The sequence below is a fragment of the Oculina patagonica genome, chromosome 4 (genome assembly GCF_052425735.1).
Source record: "Oculina patagonica isolate OP01 chromosome 4, crgOcupat, whole genome shotgun sequence".
Classification (NCBI taxonomy): Eukaryota; Metazoa; Cnidaria; class Anthozoa; order Scleractinia; family Oculinidae; genus Oculina; species Oculina patagonica.
The window spans coordinates 11,062,474-11,088,000 of record NC_135761.1 but is presented as its reverse complement, the minus strand read 5'-3'; the positions used below and the strand labels follow the sequence as shown (position 1 = coordinate 11,088,000).

The 25,527-nt window shown below is 36.5% G+C and overlaps 1 protein-coding gene, 1 long non-coding RNA gene and 1 pseudogene across 3 annotated transcripts in view; 1 reads left to right on the top strand and 2 right to left on the bottom strand.

Moving 5' to 3' along the window:
* Nucleotides 1-25,527, bottom strand: part of LOC144651424 (uncharacterized) — a 120,865-nt pseudogene that overhangs the window by 57,805 nt on the left and 37,533 nt on the right. The gene's annotated exons all lie outside the window — the stretch shown is intronic.
* On the bottom strand, nt 1,180-25,527 carry LOC144651428 (uncharacterized). The gene is made up of 14 exons (XM_078511360.1): nt 25,035-25,527; nt 24,055-24,306; nt 23,341-23,505; nt 22,257-22,370; nt 20,592-20,717; nt 20,312-20,408; nt 19,691-19,909; nt 18,846-19,222; nt 5,379-5,546; nt 4,679-4,789; nt 4,270-4,389; nt 3,896-3,986; nt 2,825-3,199; nt 1,180-2,272 (listed from the first exon to the last, which is right to left on the bottom strand). The coding sequence occupies exons 1-14, from the start codon at nt 25,149-25,151 to the stop codon at nt 1,533-1,535; spliced, it is 3,072 nt and encodes a 1,023-aa protein (XP_078367486.1). The 5' UTR covers nt 25,152-25,527; the 3' UTR covers nt 1,180-1,532.
* On the top strand, nt 11,487-14,372 carry LOC144651567 (uncharacterized). The gene is made up of 2 exons (XR_013570337.1): nt 11,487-12,779; nt 13,736-14,372. It is a non-coding gene; the product is annotated as an uncharacterized LOC144651567 (long non-coding RNA).

Below are 25,527 nucleotides of genomic sequence, written 5' to 3'. Positions count from 1 at the left end.
GGAGCGCATACAATGTACGCTCTGAAGTCGCCGAAGCCACAGGTAATGTTAAATACAATCTTCTTAACAGATTGCGGACCTCGCCTAGTAGCGTTTTGGGGAACGCAGAGAGGAGTTTCGTTGAAAGTCACACAAAGTCATGCCACGCGACAAGCGCGATCCTGATGAAACGATTTGTGCAAAGATCACGAGACTGACTATCTATTTTGTGCTGTAATAGCGATACTTTTAGCACTGAAATATCGGGGGCTGAGCCCCCAAATATTTGCCGGTTTGGGGGGGGGGCTTCTTTCCCCCTCCCTGCTCCGCCGACTAAGCAATTAATATTCCTTACTTGGAAACATTCCTCATTGCAATCCAGTGTAACCAAAGAGACGAAATACGGGCAAAATGTAAAACGAAACACAAAAATTACTTCTGATAACTTTATAGCCTTCTTGCACTTGTGCTTCTGCTCTTTGTATGTGTTTACGTTGGCTTCTAAAACATGTAAGAATTGCGTTCCCTTTCGTGTTTTCCAAGTAACTAATTGGGTACATAACGGAGCAGTTGGTTCCCTAACCGTTTCTACTTTACTTTTCAGGCATTTAACGTTCCATCTTAAGGAGGTATTTACTTCCTTCCCGTTCGACCCGGAGTCCAACGCACTAAATATTAGGCCAACGCACCTCCCACAAACAGACAACAGGCATACAGTTTACTAAAAGTGGTGTTAATTTAACTTCATTTTAATTGTGGGCTGGGCTCCACCGTTAAACATGTGTCAATGATTAGCGAGTAGGTTCGAGCAATAAGCAAAAAAACTTTTATAACTCGTTTGACATGATGTGGAGACCTAGCTCTCAAACAGGGACAATATAGAAATTAAAAACAAAGAAAAAACTCAACAAACAGTGGCATTTCTCTTAGGATGTCTACATAGTGATGTGTAAGGCAATTGCCGCAACGTAGACTATTTTACACCGCTACGGACAATAGGATCCTATAAAAATTACAACGCGCTAATAGAGTCGCTATCCTGTGTCACTAAGTGAAAGCAAACATTCTCTCGGTTGAAAGAGAATTTAAAGATATTACTGACAGACGCGATCACTAAAATCGTCGCAGCTAGCTTGCAACCTTATTAAGAAATTTAAGGATGTAGAATAAAATTAAACTGATAAATCAACAGCTTAAAAATCTTAGACTCCAGTTTTATTTGTCCTTTTGTGCTAGTTAGACTACAGTTGTCCACGAAGCTCTCACTTTTCACATTTTTCACTAAGTAGCCCAGAGTTCCTATAGTTTATTACATTTTTGGGAAGAAATTAAAATCCTTTAGCAAGTAAAGCCCATAACTTCGTATCCTTGCTTGCTTTTTGGTCATTTTTGTAACTACAAATTTGTATCTTAGGTTATCGAACTTTCCTACATAAAAACCAATTACAATTATTAAAATACTGAGTTTGACCAAACATTTTTCTAACTGAAAAGCCAAAGAAAAGCTGCTGTGGCTTGTTGTTGTCCAGAGACCTACATCAAGATGTAAACGTTTATGCTATACCATAGCATTTCAGTTTTCCCAGCGTGTGGTAACCTTGCTCGTTGTAGCCGCTTGTGCCTGTATCACCAAACCTGAGCTGTTTAACTGGCAGATGTGTCTTGTCAGTGAGGAGACCGCTGTCTTCACGCCACACCTGGTCATTCTTATCACAGTTACAAGGAAGGCTGGGGTCTGCACATGAGTTGCTCATCCCGCATGCGCACTTACCACTGCCAGGTGATGCTCCGCCCCAGTACGTCATCTTAATAGAATCACGTGACACCCACCACGACATATCCCCGTACGCCCTCATATATGAATGATAACACTCATACTTGATAAACTGTTCACAGTATGAGGAGACCCTGGTGAGACTTGCAAGTTGGGACAGACTTGCTCCTGTGTAATGGATGTCACGCGAGTAACTACCAGTAGATTCATATCCCTGCACGTGCGTTCTGCTTTCACTGTCATGACTGACCACAGTAACCCCAGCACCATTCTTGTCACTCATGTCACAGTAAACTGTAAATGGTGCCAGGCCTCCCGCGCCATCTGGATCAATGACGTAATTTCCGCTGACACTGCTGACGTATTTTCGTATCGCAGAGCAGGAAACACGATCACGATTGCATTTCAAGCCATCTCCAACGTAACCTTTGTTACAGGTGCACCAATATGTTCCACGTTCATTTGTACAGCTGGCATGCTGATGACACTCATTTGTCTGTCTTTCGCATTCATTTAGGTCTGTTGAACAGATAAGATGAATTTAAGCTAAGCTTATAATAACTATGAATGCATGTAATATAATCATAGAGGCGTGGTGCACAGAAAACGGAGGAAAAAACGAGTAGAAAAAATAATAATAGTAATTCTCCTTACTGATTGTCATACATGCCCATTTCATTTAAAGTTATAAGAGAGAATTTGGTGTTAGGTAAAGACAATATCAACTGACAGTCTATCAACTAGTTGATGATTTACTTCATTCTCATCACCAGTCTGTTTGTAAAGAGAAATTAAAGAATGATCATTCTTGAAATCAAGAGGATAAATAACAATGTGTTAAATTTTCCAAATTGTTCCTGGACACTCCAATCTTCTACCATGTAAATTGTGTTTGATTATAACGTATGCAATTATTGGGCAATTATAAATGGTTTAAACCATCGGTGTTCCTCTATAGCCGTTGCATGGATTGATTCGTTAAATTTTTCTACCACGATTGTTACATTGATAAGGTTTAAACATTATGTATGATTTCTAATTCGCCCTAATTAACACTGATTAACATCTTACCTTTCTTACAAGTATACTGATGACAATCGCTGCACCGCACGTCATTCCACTCGTAGCTGTGTTGCACACCAAGTGCGTGAACACAATCTTCTCCTCTGTAATTATTTGGCTGATTTTGAGCCCAAGCCGTAAAGTTTCCTTCTCCTCGATCCGCCCAAGTGAAGTTGCCTTCCACAAATCGATCATTCAACCCCAGCCAAGACTTTGCACCATTGTGTCGATGCTGCAAGTACACATTCTCTTCATTGCTGCTGACATCAACAAGGACGGAGTCTTCTTGTCGACATTTTTGCAATGCTGTGGTCCAGTTGGCACATGTTTGACTTGTAAAGTAGCAGAAGCCATTAAAATAGTCCCATCCAGGATCACAGATATCTGCAAAAAATAACAATGGTTTGTTAGTTGCTTGTGTTAATAGATGGACGGGTGCTATATAATAATAATAATAATAATAATAATAATAATAATAATAAGAAGAAGAAGAAGAAGAAGAAGAAGAAGAAGAAGAAGAAGAATAAGACTTTATTTAACGAGGGTAACATAGTTTACTAGTGGCCCAGTAGTTTACAATATGGCCCTCCCTAATTAATTACATATTACATACTTAACTACATATTATATAAACCTAACTACATATTATATACTTAAGTGATAAAAATTTAAACTTAATTTAATACAATGAGAACTAAAAAAATGCTGCTGATTTTAAAATGTTCTATATAAACCTAACTACATATTATATACTTAAGTGATAAAAATTTAAACTTAATTTAATACAATAAGAGCTAAAAAGTGCTGTTGATTTTAAAATGTTCAAGTCCAGCATTTTGTTTTAGTAGCGTTTGGTGTAGGTTTCCTGTAAACTGTTTTTGCGATGCAGCATTACGAATGGAAACGTCGACATTGTTCCAGAGGCGGGTTGCGCTGGCGTGAAAGGTCCTGCCACCTGAAATTCTTTTGTATTTAGGAAGAACTACGTTGTTCTTTGTTGTAGCTTTAGTGTTGTAGCCATGAGTAAGTTAACCGGTCAAGTAAACCGGTACAAAGTAAAGAGAAGTAGTATTCACTGACCTGTTAGGACCACATAGCTAACTGTCACAGGATCATATCTTGTCTCGTACAATTCCTTGACACAGGCTCTGAATCCAGAGGCGTTCATGTTCTGCAAATGCATAAAGTTAACACTAAGTGACTGCTACAACTACCACACCAACACCAAAACCACTAACACTGCCACAACCTGCTGCTGCTACTACTGTTACTACTAAACTGCTACTGTTGATGTCCGCAGGGGGAGCTGGGATACTAATAGTATAATTTATCGACGAGATTAAAAAATATTTTAAAATGTTACTTTTTGGTTTTGAATGTCTTTCTTTAAGATTTATTATCGACAGCTTTATCCATAATTGTCAGTGTACGTGTACAATGAAACAAAGTTTTACCTCAATCCATGCCGTGATACCGTTATGGACTGGTGCCAAGTTTCCTTTTGCTGTTGTGCTGTGATTGGCTGATACAAGAACTGATGGTGTTGTGTTATAACTTCGTGTAAAGTGCACAAACTGTAATATAACCAAATAAATAAACCTCAATACACTATTAGTGACTATTATCTAAGCACATTTTATTTACTGTATAGAGGCTGAGTTAGTTCCTTCAAATGCGCGCCATAATACGTTCAATGCATTTTGGCATGTTATAGACCGGGAATTTTTTCTGAGATAATTTGTTTCCCAGTAATAATACTTAGTCCGAGCTAACCAAAAGTAAACAAGTACACTAATAAAGTTTCTTTTTTCTCTACCTTTCAGTCAGCTTGTTGATTTTTTATGCATTTTCCTGTAAACTTACCTCACAGTAAGCGTTGTTATTTTCATCTGTTGGTGGGTTGGTGTTTGGAAACTTGACAGAGCCATGTTCAGTAAAGAGCGGCTTGTGTAGTTTAGAAAACGCCAACCAGTTCTGCAATAAAATGCAATAAATTTAGTTTTGAATGAAGAGAAGACAATTGTAAAAGTTTCTATATTTCCATTGATCATGATGATGAGCATAATTATGGCGCTGGCAACTGAAGTTGATCTAAACGCGATGACTGGTGTTATTGTTTTTAGATGCAAGTTTTTCTACCCATTCCGTTACAGTAACACATGATTAAGCTAATCCCAGATTAGCGCGAAGTTTCAGCGAGATTTTCTGTTTATATTTTTTCTTTTCTTCAGTTTAAAAGTTAACGTTGCTTGATCTCAAACTTAAACCAGAGAAACACTTTCATATGAGATGAATTGAAACCTGTATTTGTTTTTAAGTCCTGGATTAGCGATATTCGGCTTTAGAACAATCAGTTCATGCATTGCAACAAGTGCTACAACCATTTACAAGAAAGAGTTGAACAACAACTTGCGAAAGAGACAGGGCAGAATTAAATTCGGTTATCTAATGTTTGCAATTCTGTAACTTGTCGCAGGGGGTTAAATGGTTAACCTTTCTGAGGCTTTCTCTTCACGTCTAACTTTACTGAGCTATTGGTCGTGTTATTTTTAAAAGTACGTACCACACTAATATCTTCATGCTTTCCATCAAAGTTTTGTAATTCTCGGAGACAGACTTTAAATGAGTCCTTGGTTACATCCTCTGTCCAGATCAGCGCGGCATCATACTCCTTTCCGGTCCTCAAATGTTCTGACGTCACGAGCACTACAGGCTCCTCCTTAAACTTGTCCTGTATTAAGAAATAATAATAAGATAGATAAAATACAAAATTGAAAGACATATTTTTATTACTTAATGGGAAGAATGCCGACTGCGGTGAAGAAACGACATCATAAGATGTCAATTTAAACCACGAGCGATGCGTGAACTTTTACTACAAAGCTTTCCAAATTTTGTAGCGCTAAGTTTTATTGGTTGTGCAAACCAAGGAAAAATGTAGTCAATTTGGAAAAGATATACTCAATCGTACTTTTAAGGTTTAAGAATACAACTGTTTCTCCCCATACAAAACCTTATGCTTTTACTATTGCGTAACATACATGTATAACAGACCTTCCTATTTTGAGGTTGGGATACCTGAGCTTCAAGGATTCACGAAGTAGGTCCAAATCTTACAAAATTTTTTACAATTCGTGTATCCGTTTTCCGAAAAAATTACAAAAAATGTTTTTTGAAAACTTGCCCAGCGTAGTGTCGTACTTTTAAGGTTTAAGGTTTAAGAATACAACAGTTTAATTTTAATGATTTATGCTGTTCGTCAATCATAAGTTCAAACAAAGTACAGTCACTACAAAAATTGAAATTAGATGTCTATCAGGGCGTCAAATTGCGCCTAATACAGGCGCCAATGCGACTAAATTTTTCACTTTGGCGACCAAATCCTGAAAGTTGGTCGCCAATATTGGCGACTAGAATTCGCACAATCGACCTCAAATCGCATCGGATCGCTTAATTCATCAAAAACTGCATAACTCGTAAAAAAATCGCACAGGGTGAGCAAAGTACACAATAACTTCTTGTTTCATCTAAAGATCTTTCATCTCAGGGCTAAATATATTAGTTTTGAAGGTTATTTACCTGTCCAAAACTGTAAAAAAAACCTCTGATATGGTTTGCAATCGAGCGTTGATATTTTGGGCCGGCAACTTCATTTTTAGGCGGTGACGCCTATATGTTATCGCCCGGTGGTAGGCCGTGTGAGGGCGTGTGAGAGATTACTCCAACCGAGTAGCACTGGGAACTAGGCACTTTGTTGTTTACTCAGTTTCGGTACGCCATCTTTGATTGTCAATGAGTATAAGAGTATAAGAGTATAAGAATCAACTTTAAGAGCATCCATCGGCAAAACGCGTTTGATTTCTAACGTACCATGAGTTAAACGGAGTTTTGGGGTCAGGGGGAGAATTATGTACTGGATAATTGTGAGCTCGCTTAAAGAACTTTTTTACCGTCGCGTTGTACGTGTATTCGAAGTCGGCATACGTGATGGAAGACTAAGTTGACTGATGTTGAATTTGACGAGTGAAGGCCGGTTAGTGTCATAACTTTTGAAACCTTTCCAAAAGGGAGACCGGTGGCAGCAGTATCTTGATTAGATTGCAAAGGTGAGCTATCTGAAATCATTGTTTGCTTTGACGTGCATTGTTGTCGATAATATTTAACTTTAAGTTAATTTTCCTTTTTTCCCTTCGCGACTCGCCATCTTCCTTTTACTACTTTTGATAATATTTATTCGGGTATTTATCTCAAGCCATTAAAAATAACACAGTGACGGTATCCGTATTCCTATTTGTACGAGAAGCCAGAGTTCAGAAAGAACTATCGTATTGCGGATTTAGCTGATCTAAAATGTTTTGTTTGATAAGAATGCATAGGGCGTGTTTAAAACACGAAATGGCGAAATGACGAAATGGCGAAATGACGAAATGGTACTGAAGATAAAAGCCAAAGTTATACGATATTACCGTTCTACTGGAATTTTCATATGTTGCCGAATTTATCCTTGTAGATAAGTCCCGAAAAATAAAAGAAACTGCAATCACAAATTCTCCGTCACGTAGACCCGTCACGAACCTATGGGTAATTTGGATTCCAGTCTCTCCCTGTTAACAGGGCGCTGTCTGATGTGCCTAGGACATTCTTGATCGAGATGTCGGCGTTTCGTTTAGACATCGGAAGAAAATGATTTGTTTATCTCGTATTTGCCACCGAGTCTCGGCTATGAAGTAATGCTTTGAGCTCCAACATTCACAAGAAATGGATTAACAAAACCGAACCTACTTCGCGATAAAGTTTATACACGATATCAGTGGCAAATGTTCTTTGTACAGAAACGGAGTAACGTTCGATGTCTATGCTCTGTAGTGCAGTGCAGATACTGATAGGCAACTTGGCAAGTACTAAATGAAAAAAATATCCTGGTTTGCTGCGACCTTTCAGCAATACATTCAATTTGGCGTTGTGATAAGTGACAAGTATTCATTATATTCCTGGGCCAGAACATTGAAATGTTCCCTTGAAATACTTCAGTCTAGACATGTAAGCAGAACTGCCTTGAAGTTCAAAGGGAAACCAAACTATATTATTTACGTGTATTTATCTTATCATTTTGCCATTTTGCCATTTCGTCATTTCGCCATTTCGCCATTTCGCCGTTTCGCCATTTCGCCATTTCGCCATTTCGTGTTTTAAACACGCCCGAATGCATAAATACATGTAAGTGATTCTAGTAAGCGGTGTTGACTTCATTACATTTCAGACCATTTCAATACGGAAATGTCACACAATCTTCAGTATCGCACTAGATGTGGAAATCAATCCTGGGCCTTTCTGTTGCTAAATGACGAAGTTCATAATGATTTAATGTATTTATCTTATCATACTGTAGGTTTGTAATGTATTGGAGGTTCGTTTTGTAGTCAAGGCAAATAAAAATTAAAATGAATAAGAAAAATGCAATTTCTGGGATCATTGTAAAGCGTCATGCATGTATGCGTGCCGGTTATTCAGTTTCGACTTAGCCACACAAAACAGCCACACAATAAATTTGCTTTCTATCCTTGCTCTTTGTACTGTATTGAAGTTTACAAGGCAAAATTGTTCAACTTGAAATGTTTAAATCCATAGATGAAGTCAAAAACATCGCCAAATGACTGTCAAACATCGTGTAGTCTTCGATGCGTTCGTGGCACGTGCGCCTATTTTGATACGGTCAGCGGTGTCCTCTGGTACTTCATGTAATGTCACCAAAAAGTCTTCCCAGTTCTTGTGCACAAAAAGCCATTCGAGATTGAAATAAATGCAAATGTGATGAAAATAATTTAGTTTAAAGGGTCTATTATGGGGTGCCATTTCCGCCAAAATTATTGTTTTATTATTATTAGGCACAATGTTTTATTATTAGGCACCAGTTTAGTATTATTAGGCACAATGTTTTATTATTAGGCACCAGTTTATTATTATTAGGCACAATGTTTTATTATTAGGCACCAGTTTATTATTATTAAGCGCAATGTTTTATTATTAGGCACCAGTTTATTATTATTAGGCACAATGTTTTATTATTAGGCACCAGTTTATTATTATTAGGCACAATGTTTTATTATTAGGCACCAGTTTATTATTATTAAGCGCAATGTTTTATTATTAGGCACCAGTTTATTATTATTAGGCACAATGTTTTATTATTAGTCACCTTGTTGCATTATTAGGCATTGATTTTTATTATTAGCACTTTTCCCTCCTTTTTTCGTCTCGACCAATGAAAATCACAGCATCATATAGACTCTTGGTTTTAGGCCATCGTAACTTGATTAAAAATATAACACAAACAGCGGTGATAAACATTATGAAAAATCGCATTTTTATAAACTTGACGTTTCGTATGCTAAGCTACATACATTTTCAAAAGTATGACCGTTAAAATTTTTGGCAACTATTTATATATTGTATGAAAGGGGTCTGGAACCGAGACTGTGACAATTGATCTACAGCAGTAACTTAATATTTACATTTTGGTTAATAAAGTAACAACCTCTCACTGCCGACATTGGCATTTAAAGAAGGTTGTAGTTCATTAATGTATAAGGTCTCTTTAATCTTGCAGTGGAGGTCAGTTTTGCCTGACGCGAGGATTTCAAAATGATCCCATTTGATGTTATGGCCTGTGGTTTTTATGTGATCAGCAATAGCTGATTGATGGTCGCATTTAGTGAGGGCCTTAAAGTGTTCAGTTTTTCTGTCATGCAATCGTCGTTTTGTTTTCCCAATGTAAACATCGTCACAGTCCCAGCAGCTAGCTTTGTAGATGACCTTAGATCGTTGAGAACGGTTGAGGCGGTCTTTGTACGGAAAGAAGGATTTGATGCGGCGTGTGTTCTGAAAAATGATCTTGAGGTTGACGAAAGAGTAGAAGTTGGATACACAGGATTTAAGGCGTTTAGTGATTTGGATGCTCGGAAGACCTAAGTAGGGTAATAGGATTATGACATCTTTTTTAGGAACTGTCGCAACAGGGGAAAAAACATTGGGAAAACAAAACGACGATTGCATGACAGAAAAACTGAACACTTTAAGGCCCTCACTAAATGCGACCATCAATCAGCTATTGCTGATCACATAAAAACCACAGGCCATAACATCAAATGGGATCATTTTGAAATCCTCGCGTCAGGCAAAACTGACCTCCACTGCAAGATTAAAGAGACCTTATACATTAATGAACTACAACCTTCTTTAAATGCCAATGTCGGCAGTGAGAGGTTGTTACTTTATTAACCAAAATGTAAATATTAAGTTACTGCTGTAGATCAATTGTCACAGTCTCGGTTCCAGACCCCTTTCATACAATATATAAATAGTTGCCAAAAATTTTAACGGTCATACTTTTGAAAATGTATGTAGCTTAGCATACGAAACGTCAAGTTTATAAAAATGCGATTTTTCATAATGTTTATCACCGCTGTTTGTGTTATATTTTTAATCAAATCACAGCAGCTCGGCAGCAGCTCCAGTAGTCACGGCACAGTAAATAGGTTGACATGACATGACATGGAATCCACGAGAACAGAATATAGGCGAGCAAATGTGCCGTCTACGGGAAGGGCAATTTTCTTCTCTCCCAAACCACAAAGAAATAGTTCTCTCTTTTCTTGTACGGTAGGGACTTCGGCCTGACTTTTATCTGCCAGGCATACAAACTTTCGTGTCACGGTTTTCTCCTTCCTCTTCGCCGAGCTGCCACGTCGCCTTTTGACAGTGGAGAAGTTTGTATTTGATGGTCTCTTCTTGCCGTAAACGTTCGGGAAAAGCCGCTCCATTTCTGTTTTGAAACCAGTGCCAGCGCCCTGGTTCGTCGTGGAAGGAATTGGTTTACCTGTTGAGGTTTCTCCTTCATCAGGGCTAGCAAGCCCTTCGATTACCTTAACGGCTTTTGAAAGCAGATCCTTTACCACGAAAACGTTCTTCTCCGCCATGTCATGTCAACCTATTTACTGTGCCGTGACTACTGGAGCTGCTGCCGAGCTGCTGTGATTTTCATTGGTCGAGACGAAAAAAGGCGGGAAAAGTGCTAATAATGAAAATCAATGCCTAATAATGCAACAAGGTGACTAATAATAAAACATTGTGCCTAATAATAATAAACTGGTGCCTAATAATAAAACATTGTGCCTAATAATAATAAACTGGTGCCTAATAATAAAACATTGTGCCTAATAATAATAAACTGGTGCCTAATAATAAAACATTGTGCCTAATAATACTAAACTGGTGCCTAATAATAAAACATTGTGCCTAATAATAATAAACTGGTGCCTAATAATAAAACATTGCGCCTAATAATAATGAACTGGTGCCTAATAATAAAACATTGTGCCTAATAATAATAAACTGGTGCCTAATAATAAAACATTGTGCCTAATAATAATAAACTGGTGCCTAATAATAAAACATTGTGCCTAATAATACTAAACTGGTGCCTAATAATAAAACATTGTGCCTAATAATACTAAACTGGTGCCTAATAAAAAAACATTGTGCCTAATAATACTAAACTGGTGCCTAATAATAAAACATTGTGCCTAATAATAAAACATTGTGCCTAATAATAATAAACTGGTGCCTAATAATAGCGGAGAACCATACCCATAAAAAAAAACACATGAAAAAAAAAAAACACATGAAAAAAAATAGGAAACCATGCATCCGAGTTTTCATGGTCATCATGGCTAGCGGCATGACTCGCGGGCGCGTACGGCGGCGTACGTACGGTGTTGCGCACATCCGGGATCTTGAAAGGTCTTGACAACTCGCGCAGTACTGGCGCGAAATAATTTTGCAGTGTGAGGTCTATTGGCAAAGAAATTTTCAAAATTACTACGTATTTTTAAATCCTATTCAGCTAGTCTGAAAGTTAGAACTTGAGACAAACATATTTATTTTGGCTCCTTGTTATGCCGATGACTACAAACGAGAGCAGGGTAAACTTAACTTCGAGGAAACAGGGTTTAAGCGATTTGCGACGGGAAAGAGATCGCGAGAGATCCAGAAAACCCGGACAGAAAGCAGGCGAAAAAGTATAGCAAAGCGCCTGTCGAACCTGGTAGCAAAGTTGCGAAGAAAAGCGACTAAAATAGCAAGAGAGGTGCCGAGAAAACAGGCAAAGAAATAGCGGAGAACAAGGGAACGGAGATAAAACGAGCAGACGAGTGTACCTACTGCGGCCAACTGGTGAAGGTGAGTACAAAACTGCAGTGTTTCCGTCATTTATACGCAAAGCTGTAAGCTTATATTTACGGCACATTTTACTTGCTTTCGCCACTAAGCATTTGCTTGTGACATGAACAATGTTGAAAAATACTATTCGTTAAAATTCAGTTTTACCAGGTTTTACTGATCAAATAGGAGGATTTGATTATGTAAACAAATAATTGTTGGGCCTTCGAGTAACGAATTCACAAAGAATATTACTTCAACACATCTCGAAGAAAATAAAGCTTACGATTTTTAAATGCTTGTGATATGATTATTTTGTTTTACAGTGCTGGAAGAGCAGCTGAGATGAGAATGAAAGTGATGTCAGTTTGCACGAAGCACCTGGAATTTCGTTAACTCCGAGTGAAATAGATCGATTCAGTGTATGCAGTTTATTGATATTCATGGATGGAGGTAAAATTACTGTTCATTTAGTCAGAGTAAATAAACTTCAGCTTTATTACTTAGCTCTTTCGTTCCCAAATATATTAAATAATCCACTTGTCATGTAGTTCTGTTCACTATTGAGCGTTCATGTGGATTACATAACAATGTCAACAATTTTGAGATTTTGAGGTCTGTTTTGCTGGTTTCATTCAGAATGTCAACAGTAAATGTTATATTTGTCATAAAAAAATCACAATCTTGTTGTGTAATTTGGAAAATGCACACAACAAAGGTTAATGACTACTGGAAAACTGGAATCTTTGTGAGTAAATTCATGCCATTTTAGACACTGTATGCAGCTGTGCATGCAAACTTATTATTAATTAAATGTGTATCTTTAAAAATCTTAGTATTACTGTTAAGAGAAAAGCTTTTAAGATGTGGCAATGTTTTTCCTATGCATGTACATGTATATATAGGGGTAGAGGGGAGGGGGAGTATTTAAAGGCCAAACTTTTTAATTAAGAGGGGGTGTAAGGGTTTGCAGTGATGCTTTGAGTTTATTAAAATATTTACAGTAGAACCCTGCTAACTCGAACTCTGAAGGGAAACGAAAATGAGTTCGAGTTAGCGGGGTTTTTCGAGTTAGCGGGGTTGATTGAATATTTTATTTGCCAAGTTAATAATTGATAGTTTACTGATTTTTAAGCACTTCAGTATACAGTACTGTGCAAATTGAACTTATCTTGCCAGAAACTCTAAAGCGACCACACATTCTTTTGTTAAGAGTGGAAAATGACTGTCAAATACATGATCTGTTCATTGCTATAATCAATGGGCAACCGTTGCGAGTTGCAAGTTCCGGAATTCGAGTTATCAGGGTAAAAAGTTTGACCCAAATTTTGTTAAAGGGAAACAAAATTTAGTTCGAGTTAGCGGGGTTTTCGAGTTATCCGAGTTCGAGTTAACTGAGTAAAAATGACTGAAAAGTGGGGTCAAATCCAAGGGAAATGGAAGTGAGTTCGAGTTAGCAAGGTTGTTCGAGTTATCCGAGTTCGAGTTACCAGGGTTTTTTTCTGTAGTTGACTTCGCAGTTATCAGTAAAAAAAAATAGTCTGTGCTGATACATCTCTGTTAAATATATAAGGTATCCTTTCGCATCCAGTAGTTTTGCTTCACTTTATACAAGCTTGCGTTAAGTGTTTTGTTTTATAAATTATTGATATTCATGCCAATTAATCAATTTTAATTTAATCTGTGGAATTTGACTTTTTTCAGGGTTAACATGAGTTTCAGAGACACAAAAACAGAATGTGGACAAGGACATCAAAAGAAAACAGGAAGGATTAAGATTATCCAGCTTGATGTTTGGGTGTCTTCATGATGCCATTTTCAAGAGACTAGTAAATTACATGTAAATTGAAATCAAGAAAAGCTGCAAATGAGCAAAGTTTATATTTTAAATGTTAACGTATTTACAGTGTATTTCAGAAAACAACTTCTTGATTGACCTGTCTCTTTCACATCTTTTTAGATGTAACAAGGGCATTATGAAGTGATCTTTTTAAGAATATGCAGCCAAAACAGTAACAGCAGAAATGAATGGGAGTTTAAAATTTCTATTTTCAATGTTTTGGCTGGTAAGAAACCACATGTGACCAAGCTAAAATCTCTTTGGCCGGTTAACATGACCTGTAAGTGTCCAAATATTTTGAGCCCTCGACTACACAGGACTTACATGTAGTTGTCTAACTACTGTATATCATAAGATCTTTGGTTGACCTTGGGGGAGGTAGTGGAGTTAAAAAGCAATGTAATAATTTGAATTTGGATTGGTAATGCTGAAACTGGTGGTACTGTAATTCTAAAGTATAGACGTTAAAATCGTGATTGCAAGCAATATGCAATACCAATTTCATTCTTATGTGTTGTATGCTGTGTACAATTTATAAGAACAGCTATAATGTTAAAATTAGTGAAATATTCTAAAGCCAGATAAAATTTGCAGTATCCATTAGGTACCATGAAGCAACCAAATTGTGACTCATTTGCTTACTTTGTGAACTCCATGACGAATGGGTAACATGACTCCACAAAAATGTGTACAATAAAGCATACAAATTTTTAAAAGAGCAGTTAAAGTATTGATGCTATATTTTTTTCTTGCATAGTTTTATACACAAGCAAACATGATTCTATTTTTTCTGCGTAATCAAAGAACAAAACTGAGTTTGAGACTCACAAACAATATTCTATCTTCCCAGAATTTTTGTTTTTTTATTTCTGTAAGTGAAGTGAAACCCCTTAAGAGGAAGGGGACTCAAAAAGACATGTAAAAGTAAAAAAGGTGCTATCATCCTTTTTTGGGGGGCGGGGGGGGGGGTGGGATGGGGTTACAGAATGTCCCTTCTTTGCTTCCAGTTAGTTTCACTCCGGTTTGCTTGTAGTTAGGTTCACCCCTGTTTGCTCGCAGTTAGCTTTATTCATCCGGTGTGCTTGGGATTAGCTTTTACTCTAGTTTGCTTGTGGTTAGCTTTCACTCCGGTTTGCTTGGCATTAGCTTATGGCAATATGCTGTAAACCCTTTGCTACATGTATGACCTCTGCCATTTCCATTCAAAATTAAAATATAGGCAAATAGTGAAAATAAAAACGAATGAATGAAAAAAAGAAAATTAACCATATTCTTAATGTAGATGTATATTATTTCCTTTATACTCTAAATGTTAAGTGATTTGCTAATTTACCACGTGATATGCCTATCTACCCCAACATGCAGCCCTACTACCCCCTCCTTATCTACACGAAGGTTACATAATTACCCGTTTTGCAGCATAATTTCCCATCCAGACTTCTGGATCATTATGCTGTCGGTGGAATTAAAACGTTTTGATTGATTTTGTTTGTTCTCGGCTTATTTGGTGTTGCTGTATACGGTACTCCCATATAAGGGCTATACGGGTATGTGCTGCTCAACAGGGTGTGCCTTTTGCCTCTCTGACTCTGAAACAGGGTATACAAATCACCCTTTTGACTGTGGAACACTATCAAGTTTAGCTATGAAACTCCGCTCCTCTCATTGGTTTTTCTCCAAGCCACAGACAAAGTCAAGTGAGCGCTTTGTGATGTATGCTAGTGTTTTTATATCTATCTTCATATATTTTTCATTGTGGATATTGTCTGGAACAGGGTCGCAAATTGAGCCGTTTTTCTCTGGAACAGGTCCAGAGTCTCAGCGACTCAGTGGCACACCCCTTTAGTAAATTTTAGGGAGTACCTCTTCCCCCCCCCCCCCGGGACACGGTAAAAAAAAAGTAAGTAACAATATTAATATTTATAAAAAAAAAATAAAACGAATATTATATTCTTAGCCTTAAAATTGTACAATGGCTTGAATTCAGGTTTCAATAAAGTGCAAAATAATTAACTGGGGTGCTCCGCTTTTAGGCTTGCCTAAATCTATATATTAAAACATTGTGCCTAATAATACTAAACTGGTGCCTAATAATAAAACATTGTGCCTAATAATAATAAACTGGTGCCTAATAATAAAACATTGTGCCTAATAATAATAAACTGGTGCCTAATAATAAAACATTGTGCCTAATAATAATAAACTGGTGCCTAATAATAAAACATTGTGCCTAATAATACTAAACTGGTGCCTAATAATAAAACATTGTGCCTAATAATACTAAACTGGTGCCTAATAATAAAACATTGTGCCTAATAATACTAAACTGGTGCCTAATAATAAAACATTGTGCCTAATAATAATAAACTGGTGCCTAATAATAAAACATTGTGCCTAATAATACTAAACTGGTGCCTAATAATAAAACATTGTGCCTAATAATACTAAACTGGTGCCTAATAATAAAACATTGTGCCTAATAATAATAAACTGGTGCCTAATAATAAAACATTGCGCCTAATAATAATAAACTGGTGCCTAATAATAAAACATTGTGCCTAATAATAATAAACTGGTGCCTAATAATAAAACATTGTGCCTAATAATAATAAACTGGTGCCTAATAATAAAACATTGTGCCTAATAATAATAAACTGGTGCCTAATAATAAAACATTGTGCCTAATAATACTAAACTGGTGCCTAATAATAAAACATTGTGCCTAATAATACTAAACTGGTGCCTAATAATAAAACATTGTGCCTAATAATACTAAACTGGTGCCTAATAATAAAACATTGTGCCTAATAATACTAAACTGGTTCCTAATAATAAAACATTGCGCCTAATAATACTAAACTGGTGCCTAATAATAAAACATTGTGCCTAATAATAATAAACTGGTGCCTAATAATAAAACATTGTGCCTAATAATAATAAACTGGTGCCTAATAATAAAACATTGTGCCTAATAATACTAAACTGGTGCCTAATAATAAAACATTGTGCCTAATAATACTAAACTGGTGCCTAATAATAAAACATTGTGCCTAATAATAATAAACTGGTGCCTAATAATAAAACATTGTGCCTAATAATACTAAACTGGTGCCTAATAATAAAACATTGTGCCTAATAATACTAAACTGGTGCCTAATAATAAAACATTGTGCCTAATAATAATAAACTGGTGCCTAATAATAAAACATTGCGCCTAATAATAATAAACTGGTGCCTAATAATAAAACATTGTGCCTAATAATAATAAACTGGTGCCTAATAATAAAACATTGTGCCTAATAATAATAAACTGGTGCCTAATAATAAAACATTGTGCCTAATAATAATAAACTGGTGCCTAATAATAAAACATTGTGCCTAATAATACTAAACTGGTGCCTAATAATAAAACATTGTGCCTAATAATACTAAACTGGTGCCTAATAATAAAACATTGTGCCTAATAATACTAAACTGGTGCCTAATAATAAAACATTGTGCCTAATAATACTAAACTGGTTCCTAATAATAAAACATTGCGCCTAATAATACTAAACTGGTGCCTAATAATAAAACATTGTGCCTAATAATAATAAACTGGTGCCTAATAATAAAACATTGTGCCTAATAATAATAAACTGGTGCCTAATAATAAAACATTGTGCCTAATAATACTAAACTGGTGCCTAATAATAAAACATTGTGCCTAATAATACTAAACTGGTGCCTAATAATAAAACATTGTGCCTAATAATAATAAACTGGTGCCTAATAATAAAACATTGTGCCTAATAATAAAACATTGTGCCTAATAATACTAAACTGGTTCCTAATAATAAAACATTGCGCCTAATAATACTAAACTGGTGCCTAATAATAAAACATCGTGCCTAATAATACTAAACTGGTGCCTAATAATAAAACATTGCGCCTAATAATAATAAACTGGTGCCTAATAATAAAACATTGTGCCTAATAATACTAAACTGGTGCCTAATAATAAAACATTGTGCCTAATAATAAAACATTGTGCCTAATAATAAAACATTGTGCCTAATAATACTAAACTGGTTCCTAATAATAAAACATTGCGCCTAATAATACTAAACTGGTTCCTAATAATAAAACATTGTGCCTAATAATACTAAACTGGTGCCTAATAATAAAACATTGCGCCTAATAATAATAAACTGGTGCCTAATAATAAAACATTGTGCCTAATAATAATAAACTGGTGCCTAATAATAAAACATTGTGCCTAATAATACTAAACTGGTGCCTAATAATAAAACATTGTGCCTAATAATAAAACATTGTGCCTAATAATACTAAACTGGTTCCTAATAATAAAACATTGCGCCTAATAATACTAAACTGGTTCCTAATAATAAAACATTGCGCCTAATAATACTAAACTGGTGCCTAATAATAAAACATTGCGCCTAATAATAATAAACTGGTGCCTAATAATAAAACATTGCGCCTAATAATACTAAACTGGTGCCTAATAATAAAACATTGTGCCTAATAATAATAAACTGGTGCCTAATAATAAAACATTGTGCCTAATAATAATAAACTGGTGCCTAATAATAAAACATTGTGCCTAATAATAATAAACTGGTGCCTAATAATAAAACATTGTGCCTAATAATAATAAACTGGTGCCTAATAATAAAACATTGTGCCTAATAATAATAAACTGGTGCCTAATAATAACACACTAATGCCTAACAATAATAAACAATAATTTTGGCGGTAATGGCACCCCATAGCCTATCTAGTAAAATGAAACAATGAGAAGTGTTTTATTTCTTTTTTTAAAAAAAATGGCGACCAAATTTTTGGAATTGGCTACCATTTTGGTATATTTAGGAGCCAAGTGGCTACTGGGAAAAAAAGTTAATTTTACGCCCTGTCTATGTTGAAGTTTTACATACATCTCCTAAAAAGAGCATAAAAAAACAATCCTACCTTAGGAAAAGTCACATCTGCGCAATTTGTTCCAGACCACCATTTCTTGATCTTGATGTCTCCCGTCATTCCTTCGGGCGGTGCTCCCTGATACGACAGCCAACCAACAGTCGCAAATGGATTAAAGTTCTTACTCTTTCTGCCAGATTGCATTGCGCAAACTGTGAAGTTCTTCGTATTGATATTTTCAGTCCAGGAAGTTATGGCGTCGTGCACAGTTTCAGAATCGTTCAGATTCATGTGATTGACTGTTATCTGTACATGAACTTGCTTGTCTGGATAAAACCGGTATGGCGGGAAAGCGACCGTCTGGCAGCTTGAATCAGACCACTTTGGAACACGAAGAAGTTCCACTCGACCACGCTCAAGTGGAAACCCTGTTAAAGAAATTAAAATTGACTCATTTTAATAAAGTGCTTTTGTTTCCAAACTTTATTCAAGTAACTAACATTTTAAAGATTAAGAGATTAAGTGCACTTTTTACCCAGAATCGTTTAGTTTTCAATTTAATTTCAAATTGAATATTATGTAAATTAGTGAACAAGCGATGAATAAGTTAGAGATGACAAAATCTGCACTGTGTTTTTGAGCAAGGATACACATTATAATTCCTCCCTCCTCTCAGAAAAATGAACGGGTATTCTTGAGCGGTTTATTAAAGAGTAGAGGGCAACATGCCATGGGCTGATATACTTTCCAAGGAGATAACGAAAGTACTTCTAGGAGTTTAACAGAGCAAAAACCGCAGTTACCCGTATTCATCGATAAGCCATTTGGCTTTTGCAAATCATTAGGTTGAGCAAAGAATCTTTTATTTCTACCATTCAACAGACACCCTGACTTACCCTCACAGCTTCCTGGGTGATACACGAGATTATTCTCAAGTCCTCTACAGTAATTCAACTCGTGCCAGCACTTGTTGTCGTATGTTGTACCATTCGCGGTGCATACTGGGTCCTGATAGGAAGGACAGTCTTCATAACACACACAGCGAGCTTCATGGGCGCTGTAAGTTTTACAAACACCAAATGAAGGACAATGTACGCCCAGGCATGGATTGAGATCTGTAAAACAAAAGAGTATAAGAGTAAGTCTTACAGGCCCCAAATGATGGACTATGCACTTCAAGGCATGAATTGAGATATGTAAAACAAAAGAGTATTGGTGAAAAACCAAGTTGTACTTTTACTACTTTCCAGATTAGCTGCATTACAATTAGTTTTATAGCTAAACTTAGTACCAATAATATACAGGTTATAACTCTCGTGATCAAGTTTGAACAATCTATTTTTAGCATTGCAGGATAGTTGCGCAACTGAACATCAGTGTAAATAATTTATTGTTTATTTGTAGAACACTGCAACTTGCTTACAAGGTAATCAATTAATGAATAGAGGAATGAACATTTAAATAAGTCAGCCTTAGTTTTAGCCAAGTTTTAGATTATAAACAGCATAGTAACTAACCTCCAATTACAACATAACTAACAGACAAAGGGTCGTGTTGGGCTCCCGTTCCACTCAGGTCTTTTACGCACATCCGCATGGATGTGAGTCCAACTTCCTAAAATGGAAATAAAATGTTAACTGGAGTATTGCGAGTTTTTATCATTGTTTTTATGTGGGTCCAGTTGTAATACATTTCTAACAGGCTCAAAAGTGTCTCTTGGGTGTTAACGCGTAGTTGTTCAAAACATTAATGAGGGCCAAACTGCCATAAATTCATGCAAAAAAAGCTATGTCCTACCTCAACCCATGCCGTGATAATGTTGTGTTCTGGTAAAATGCAGTTTTTAACTTTCCGATCGTAATAGTGATTGACAGACACAAGGACAACTGGCGATGTATAGAATGTTGTGTTGAACTGCACTTCCTGTGAACAGAAATAGACAAAAAAAAGGCGTCATTTGATGCAAAGAAACGGTACATAGTGCACTGAAGTCGCAGTATTTTCCTCTATGGTGAAACTTTACACTCAAAAAATATCACACGACAATCTTGAAACCATCACATTTATGAAATCATTGGTTGAAGACATTAACTTGTTCGTTGGATCTTATACTAATTGGCAAAAGCTCATAATTTGAGACTTATACAAATCAAAGGCACTTCGAGCAACCTCATGGTAATTCGATGAATGTAGTGCCGACCTCCGCATTTTTTGCTAAATAAGTGACCAATAAAGTAAAGCAATCTCACTTTGCTTTATTTTTCCACGTGAGTTGCGTCATTGATGACTCGTGCTCTCGGGCGTCGTAGCGCTATGAGAATATGTTTACTTTTCTGTCACACGTATAGCGTTATTTTTTGAGAAGCGGATAAAATTTGAGAGAAAAGATACGCCCGAGCACTTCGTGTATATGCTCGACTCAAAAAGATGAAAAACGGATGACGTGACACGAGGTGACGTGACGCGAAACAAAAACGTGCCGTTGATGTGGTGTTAACTAAAACACGTCACATGGCGAATGTAATATTTTTTTCATATAACAATTTAAGCGTAACTATATGTAGTTCATAGCTGCTTTCAGTAAGGTCACAACCTCACTTAATTTGCCTTTGAATGTTTTCTTGCGTGAATGGGTCATTGGTAGTTTTTTTTCTTCAAATAAGCGTTCAATAATGTAACACAATCTCACTTTATTTCCCTGTGAATGTTTTATTTTTCCATGGGAATTGCGTCATGATGGTTCGTGCTCTCAGGCTTCCTAGCGCGAATTCTATTCCATCACAAAAATATTTAAGTGTAACCTTTGATCCTTTTTAGCATTAAGTAAATTTGTTTTGTGAATATGTTTACTTTTCTGCCAGCACGTATAGCGTTATTTTACGAGCGAATAAAATTTGAGAGAAAGATGAGCGTTTCTGCACGACTCAAAAAGATGAAGAACGGATGACGTGACACGAAGATGATGTGACGCGAAACAAAAACGTACATGAATGTTGTGTTTACTAAAACGCGTCTTTGAATGTTTTCTTACGTGAATGGGACATTGATAGGCTATGCTCTGAGGCTTCGTAGAGCGAATTCTATTCTCTTTTGTCACCAGAGGATAAGTGTAACTGATCCTCTTTCGATTTGTTTTGTGAAAATTCAATTTAGTTCCCTGAATGAGAGAGACCCTGGGTACGAGGTTGGAGAATAATTTGTTTTGACATGCGCTGAATAACGTTTTAAAGAACCTTTCTGTCAGCACGTTCACCGTTAAATGCATGAATTAATTGCGGTTTAATATCAGAATCGCGCGATCGAGTGAGTGAGGGAAACACGTGACTTCGCGAATGATCCCTACAACCTCATTACCATGAGGTAAAAATTAAACAAAACGTGTAAGGTGTTTATTATTTTTGTTTACTGAGATAGGCCTATACACGATGAAGTGATTGACACCTGCTTATCAAATACACTCACTTGACAGAAGCCATAGTTGTCTTCTGCAGTTGGAGTTCCTGTGTTAGGGAAGAACGATTCTCCTGCCAGCGTAAAATTTAAATCAGAGCCGTTGCCATAGAAAGCAAACCAATCCTGTGAGGAAATAAAGAAAAAATGATAGAAAAAATATTTAATATCTCTTATTTCAGCTTATTCCAAATGAGTACCATCAGTGTGGAACAAAGTACAACCAGCCCTGGCGATAAACTACCGAATTCTAGGAAGTTGTAAAAATTGAAACTAAGGTTCTTATTAAATATCCACTGTTCCACCCAAAACATTTGCTAAACAGGCATCGTGTAGCATTGTAAGCTGCAGCAACAAGAGTCATTTTATGGTGGAGTGGTGTGTTAACTTCCGTTATTATCAATACATGCGGCCAAATTGAAAACCGCCCTATTGAAAACACGCGCTTTGCGGGCCGCAAATGACTCCTAGTGCATTAATGCATTAACGGCCCTGCAGCTGATTGGTTCTCAGTTCATCATCCGATTAATTATAACTTTAACCAATCAGCGTCGCTGACGCGGGAAAACCATTCAGGTGCGTACGCAAGAGTCTCGAACAGTTTTTTGCGAAGCGAATTGTGTTCGGTAGGAAAAATCAATGTCTACTTGATGTAAATGGGACAAAATACAGCAAAAAAAAATCGGATTTAGAAGTAAATGCACAAGGCAAAGAGACAAAAAGAGCAACTCCTTGTTGTCTTGCGAGAAACGAAACATTGTTCACTTGAATTGTGTATCTCCGGTCGAGCTAATTTAGCTAAAGAAGTTGCAGGAATTTTACGCCGAAGTTCAATAGGAAAATGTAAGTTTGTAAAGTATTATTATCCATGAATCAACGCATTGCACATTATTTTCAGAGGCACTGCAACTAGCTCTTTTAGACTACAGTGTCTTTTGTGGCCCTTGCGCTTCGCGATCGGGCCACAAATGACACTACGCGGGCGCAAATGAACAATATTCCCTCAAAAAGTCATTTTACTCCCTTTTCCCATTCTTACATTTATTTAAAGTTAAATCTATGCAACTCACAAAAACGTCCAAATAATTTTACTCACCACAATTGTATCCTGGTGTTTACCGTCGAACTGTAGAAACTCGCGAATGCAAACTTCGAAGGATCCGGGCTTCACATTCTCCAGCCAGATATACATGGCGTCATTAGGCTTTGTACTGCGAGTGTACTTAGCTGAGACAAACACAGAAGGCTTTCCACCAAAACTCTGTATAAATTCAACAGAACTGTGTTAGAATTGATAATAATGAGAGTCAAAGATTTCAAATGATGCAGTTCTATTATAAGCAGTGAAGGAAGAAAATAGGGGCTGAAAAATTACCCGTGCATTATTTTTTAGCACGTTCAAAATGGTAACGATCGATCGAATGAAAGCCCTAAACAGTCCCTTTTCAATTGAATGACGAGATTTCGCTTGCACCTCCTCCCCACTTCATCCCCTATTTCCTTTCAATTACATCTATAATCTGTCATTTTTGTAGGATTGTCTAATAGAACTGATGCTAGAAAAACTCGAAAGGAAAGAATAAAAAATAATTCGAAAGCGTTATTTAAAATTGTTGCAATCGTTAAAAGGAGCATTTGTGTGCATTTACATGCATTTACTTTCCACCTTACTCCAATAAATAGTTGCTGAATTTCTTTTTAAATATTTAGCTATCAAAACAAACAAACGAAACTGCAATTTACTGTTCTATTAATAAGCCATACTGATTTATAAACAGTTTTCTCCCTTGTAACGATATTGTTTTCTAACCTGTGATAACGTTACTTTCTTGCATTTGCTTTCTGTTGTCCATATTCCATTAAAAGTAACACTACCATGTGTCATTTGTGGTTGATCTTGGAAAGCCAGCCAGTTGATGATTCCAGTTCCATTTGATCCAATGCCTGACTCACGTGCACACACCTCAAATCCACGTGTACTGACGGATTGAACCCACACAGCAGAAGGAGAGTGAACACGTGAAAACTCTTCACCATGGCTCAATGACACGTGCACTTGAACCTAAAGGACGTAAAATAAAACTTGCATTAGCAACACACATTATATTGAGAAAAATCTCGGATTCATCTTTCATCTAAGATTAAAACCCGAAAATCACATGGCTGACAACTGAAAGTTTTAAACTTGTATTTTCAATAACGTCTTTCACGAAATGATATCTAAACAAGCAACTAATTTTGCCTAAAAAGCAGCTTTCAAAACATTTTCAAGTCTTGATGTGAACTGGGTATATATCTAGTTAGCAATTGTATTTTTCCTGAACACAAGGACAAAAAAAAAAAACAATTCTTGTCTTAAGTTTAGCTACCACCTCATTTAGCACACTCCTGATTATTTCGAGTTAAAACTATACCCAATTCTATGAAAACATTTTTTTTTTTTTTTTTTCGATTTGCTTGATCTGGTTTAGTGCATAATGCAGCCAGCATTGTCTGGAGCTGAAGTAGACAATTTTCAATTTCCCGTAAACCTGCTGAGCCCTGCATATATTAAGACGCAGTACGGACCACTATTTGGAAGCTTAAGATATCCAGGATGTTGAGGTTTCCTTCGCTGGACTCATGATCATATATTGCGGCATAGCGGAAGACATATTGTCTTTTAGAAACTGGCGATTTCATAAAAACAGCATCAAATTGAACCAATCAAACTTCCCTATAAATACTTTTTTTATGCCCACTGTTTCATTATCGAATTGATTTTCAATTGTTCTGCACTAACACACTAACCTTTCCTGATCCACTGAACACATGAGGAAATGCAACGTTTGTGCAAATAGGCAGTCGACAATTTATAGGAGGTGAACATCCACTGCTGCAGGTCCAGTCTTTAAACGTCCTTGACATATTGAGCTTGCCACTTTGCTGCAGAGAAATCCCTGTACAGACAGAACGACAAACGTCTTTTAGCTGAAATATTTACTGAGAAACGCACATCAACGTAATTTGCTGTATAACGTAATAAAATTTGAGTATACACTACAACATATTGATAGAATAATAAAGAATGTATGCGAGTGAAACACTTTTTATAAAAAGTGCTTTCTTGGTTAGTTTCAACTTTGTTCCCAGACAAATGTTTAACCACTTCTTCAGCTAACAAGAAAGCCTAAGGCTTTTAGACGGACCCAGAAGCGTTTGAATTTCCATTTGTAGTTCTCCATTAAGATAGATAAAAGAAGTGCGTTATGTTGAAGCGTGACATCCGATATACGATACTCGG